The 4675-nt window shown below is 28.1% G+C and overlaps 1 protein-coding gene across 1 annotated transcript; it reads right to left on the bottom strand.

Moving 5' to 3' along the window:
- Positions 1-3: 3 nt before the first annotated feature.
- On the bottom strand, positions 4-4025 carry LOC124955410 (protein obstructor-E-like). The gene is made up of 6 exons (XM_047509784.1): positions 3825-4025; positions 3580-3725; positions 1948-2142; positions 1197-1381; positions 405-637; positions 4-192 (listed from the first exon to the last, which is right to left on the bottom strand). The coding sequence occupies exons 2-6, from the start codon at positions 3626-3628 to the stop codon at positions 156-158; spliced, it is 699 nt and encodes a 232-aa protein (XP_047365740.1). The 5' UTR covers positions 3629-3725; positions 3825-4025; the 3' UTR covers positions 4-155.
- Positions 4026-4675: the final 650 nt, after the last annotated feature.

The following is a 4675-nucleotide window of genomic DNA, read 5'->3' as shown; positions in this document are numbered from 1 at the left end:
ATCTAAAGTTAAAAATTAATATTTATTTCGAAACAAATAATACGGCTAGTTTATCCTCACATAAAATGATTATTATTACAAACTAATCGCGATTAAAAATAAAAGGCAGTACGAGAGGCGTCCCGATGCGGGACATATCAATTTCGAATGATCCTTTATGGTTTTTTGTCATCATCCTTGTACCAGTCCTCGCTGTAAAATAGAAAGAAAAAGAGAGATAGAAAAAGAGAAAGAAAGAAAGAGAGAGAGAGAGAGAGAAGAAAAAGATTAGTAAGATATAATTATATATGTCGGTGATAAAAAAGAAAAAAAAAAGTCAAATCGAATTGGATCCCTCCAATCCAATTTATTGTTAATACGTATTTGTTTGTTTTTGTTTTTTTTTTTTTTTCTCAAATACGTACCATCCGGGAACGTTCTCAGGTGCGTCACACCTCTGTTGCTCTTCGTTGTAAACAGTGCCGTCGCTACAACCCTGTTCACGTGGTGTTACCCCATTCAAGCATACGTAAAACTTTTGACAATCGTCAGGATGTGCAAATTTAGGATGATCGATGGCCATACCTCGGCTATCTAATTGACTCTCCTTTGGACACTCAAAACCATCCTTCAATTTCTTATCTACCACTCCGCATCCCTATATACAAAGAGGAGAGAGAGAAAGAGAGAGAGAAAGAGAGAGATAAAAGATAGATTAAAGAAAAAAAAAAAAAAAAGATAATAATTAACACATTCATTTCGTTTAAATCAATAAAAATAATCACTGGTATAAATATTTTAAACGTATACGTGTAATTTCGTAATGGTACGAATTATTTATTTATTTGTTTTTTTTGTTTTTTTTTTCTTCTTTTTTTGTTATTTTCTTTTACTTTTATGATAAGAAAAAATTAAAATAAATTTGACAAAATTTACTTTTATCAAATTTCTTTTACTTTTACTTTTACTTTTATTCAGCACATCTTACGAATTATTTATATCATTTATGTATACCGATCGTATATATGATAACGATAACGATAACGATAGTTTTTTTTTCAACACGTAACGTAAAATAATTCATTTAATAAAAACGAATAAATAATTATAAACAAATAATAATAATAATAATAATAATAATTATTATAATTATTATTATATATATATTATTATTATTATTATTATTATTATTATGATTATTATTATTATTATTTTACCTCACGTCCGGCACTGTCCGGCCAAACGCAAGTTCCGCTGTACTCGTCAAAATGCAATCCTGTGGTGCACGTTATCTCAATGGCTTCGCCATCGATGCAATTATAAAATACATTGCAAACCGACGGTTCTGGATGAGCGAAGAAACCATTTCTACGTGGACATTTTTTCGTTGGTTGTGGTGGTTCTGTAGTGGTAATTGGAATGGAGTAGAGAAATAAAAAAGTAAAGATAAGAGCGGGAAAAAAACAAAAAAAAAAAAAAAAAGAAAAATAAACAGGAATATATTAAACTCAACGTTATTAATTCCGTTAGCTTATTAATTATTGACTGACACTTTAGCCTGTATGTCAAGGACGTTTTAGCCACGGAAACGAAAGACACGTTTCCATTCCTTTCCACTTTGCGAAAGTTAATATCTCGTTTTGATCTCACAAATCAGACGATATTGTATCTCAATCAAAATCACTGATCATATAAAAACGAAATATGAAATGTCTAATGATTTATTTATATTTAATCAACAGAAATCACTCTTTCTAATTTTCGTTAAAGGGAACGATCGTTTGATTGATCAAAACAAAAAAATATCCTCTGCCGAATAATTATTTGATCGAACAAAATCCATCGAACGATTAATTATTTATATTTTAATCAATTTTCTTTTTTCTTTTTCTTTTTTTTTTTTTTTTTTTTTTTTTTTTTTTTTTTTTTTTTTTTATCAATAAGCAAATAACAAATAGATGAACTTACGCAACTCAAGACGATCGCCGCAATCGACGTTGAAAACATGATCGCATTTGTTGACTTTGCGGTTTAACGGATCAAAAACGAGCCCGTCAGGGCATAATTTTTCCGTAGGTATTCCGTCCAAACAGTCGTAATATTTGTCACATTGTTTTAGATCCTCGTATTGACCATCTTTGTTCGGACAATTGAACGCACCGTCTGAAAATATTTAACGTAATTTTAATGATAAATTCAATAAAATAATATTATTTATAATTTTCATAAAAATAAATTAATAATTTAGGAATTATAATCATGACAATGAATTCGTAATCGTCCAATCTCAATAATCAAGAACATTTTTGATATGATTAAGACTTTTTCAAAAATGTAAAAAATTTCTTTCATTCAAATCAAATTAATTTCAAGATATTTCAAGAATATTTTTAACCTTTTAAAACTGTTTACGATTGTTCTATATATGAGTCGTCGCGAAAGCGAGAGTAAAGTAAGTACAAAGCGCTTAGCTACTAGTATCAAAAGTGGTTTTGCGAACAGTTACATTCGATTCTTGAGGTTGACGAACCTTGTACTATTTCCTTGCCGGTTCGCCAACGTGAATTTCTTCAGGAAGTTTATAACATATATCGACGTATACCGATAATATTTTTGTTTTATTATATAATTTATAACTATTTACTAGTTTATAAAGGACGTACGATTATAACCATGGCATATTACTTATGCAACATCTGAACCGATAGAAATATCCTGACATTTACAATTTAGAAAGTTTAATACGAGACTGTCTCCGTAATTCCATGCACAAACTATATATCTTTTCTTCGAATATATATATATATGAACTATTCGAAGATATGAATTTCTATATTTTTTTCTTTTTCTTTGTCTTTTCCAAATTCTACGAAGAATTAAAAAAGAATCGTACGTAAAGATTTTATTTTGTCAAGTGGAAAATGTTTCATTAAAATCAATTGATTTTTTGTTTTTTTTGTTTTTTTGTTTTTTTGTTTTTTATTATTACGACCACCATTACAAGTAATTCAAGGTTTTTTTTTTTTCAACGTACGAATAAAATTTTATTTTAACGTAGACAAAATGATATATTTCTTTTTTAATATCTTTTCTTTTTTTTTTTTTCTTTTCTTTCTCTTTTTTTTTTTTTCCTTTTTTCAAAGCCAATCGTCAAACAAAATATCTTCGAAAGTCGACAATTATCGATAATTACGTAAAGAAAATTTAATCAGTATTAATGAAAATATTATTCTTGAATAAATTCAATTAAAACGCTCGATGATATCCATATGTTCGATTGTTGCTATATACGTATTTATTATTATTATTATTATTATTATTATTATTATTATTATTAAGTTATTATTATTGAGGACGTATTTACTCGCGTGAATTTATTTCTTTTTGTTTTTTCTATGATTTTTTTCTTTCATCGTTTCTTTTCTTGTTTCTTCTTTTCTTTTTCTTCTTTGTTGTTTTTTTTTTTTTTTTAAGAAAACGTTTAACGACATTTCGATAGTTTCCGATGGAATGAGGAAAAAGCAAATAAGAGGAGGATGAAGAAGAAGATGAAGAAGAAGATTTTAAAGAGAGAGAAAAAATAGAAAGGAAAATACTCACGGGCAACCGCAGCTACGGCCAGGATCGTCGCAAGACATTCTCGGATCATACTTTTTTTTTTTTTTTTTTTATTTTTCTGTTCCTTTCCTTTTTTTTATCTTTCCTTTTTTCTTCTTTTTAGTTGTTTCCTTTTTCCCCGCGAACGTCTTTACCGTCGTCGTTGTCGGTCGATCGAAAATAAATTTAAATGAGAGTCGAATCGAATAATATAAACAAACGACTTTTATTAAATAAAATATATTTACGGCGATATAATTGGATATTTGACGATTATATTTTTTTCTTTTTTCTTTTTCTTCCTTTTCTTTTTTTTTTCTTCTTTTTTTTTTCTTTTTTCTTTTGTCCCCTTTGTATATATAAATACAAGAAAATATAATATTTTTTGACGATTCTTTAGAGAATGGCGTCTCCTTCGCGAAGTACTGCAGCTCTTCGGTTACTCGTCGCGGGGGTATACCCTGTCAATCCCCACTTAGTACGTCGTTTCTTAACCTACCTTCGTCCCCGCTCCTCCTCTCCCACCCCTCCGTCTATTACCACCACTCCGTCGATCCCACTCCACCCCACACCCCCCACCTCACGCTTTCACGATTCCTTTTCTTTGCTGGATAACCGTCAAGAATTAAGATTAATCGAATACCGCATGCTTTTACCATTCCCTTTCTTCTTTCCATGCACGCGCGACTTCGTTACTCTCACTTTGTTCCTTTAAAATGGATTTGATTTTCACCGAAAAAAAAAAAAAAAAAAAAAGAAAAAAAAACACGAAATCCTAACAAAATATCAATCTGTTTATTTGTATTAATGTCTATTGTGAATATAGTTATATACGATTATGATATGGATATATAGAAATTATATAATTATATTATTAATAAATTTTTAAATATACATATAATGTGTATGTATGTATATATATATATATTTTTTTTTTTTTTTAATAATATATGTTCAATAATGAAAAAAAAAGAAAATGAAATAAAAAATAAAAATAGAAGTATGAAAATATAATGAACGTAATTTATATAACGTATTTATATATATATATATATATATATATATATATATATATATATATTTAATAATGAAAATTGAA

The sequence above is a fragment of the Vespa velutina genome, chromosome 18, assembly GCF_912470025.1.
Source record: "Vespa velutina chromosome 18, iVesVel2.1, whole genome shotgun sequence".
Lineage (NCBI taxonomy): Eukaryota > Metazoa > Arthropoda > Insecta > Hymenoptera > Vespidae > Vespa > Vespa velutina.
Note: the sequence above shows the minus strand (reverse complement) of the source record. Positions and strands in the feature narration are given on the sequence as shown.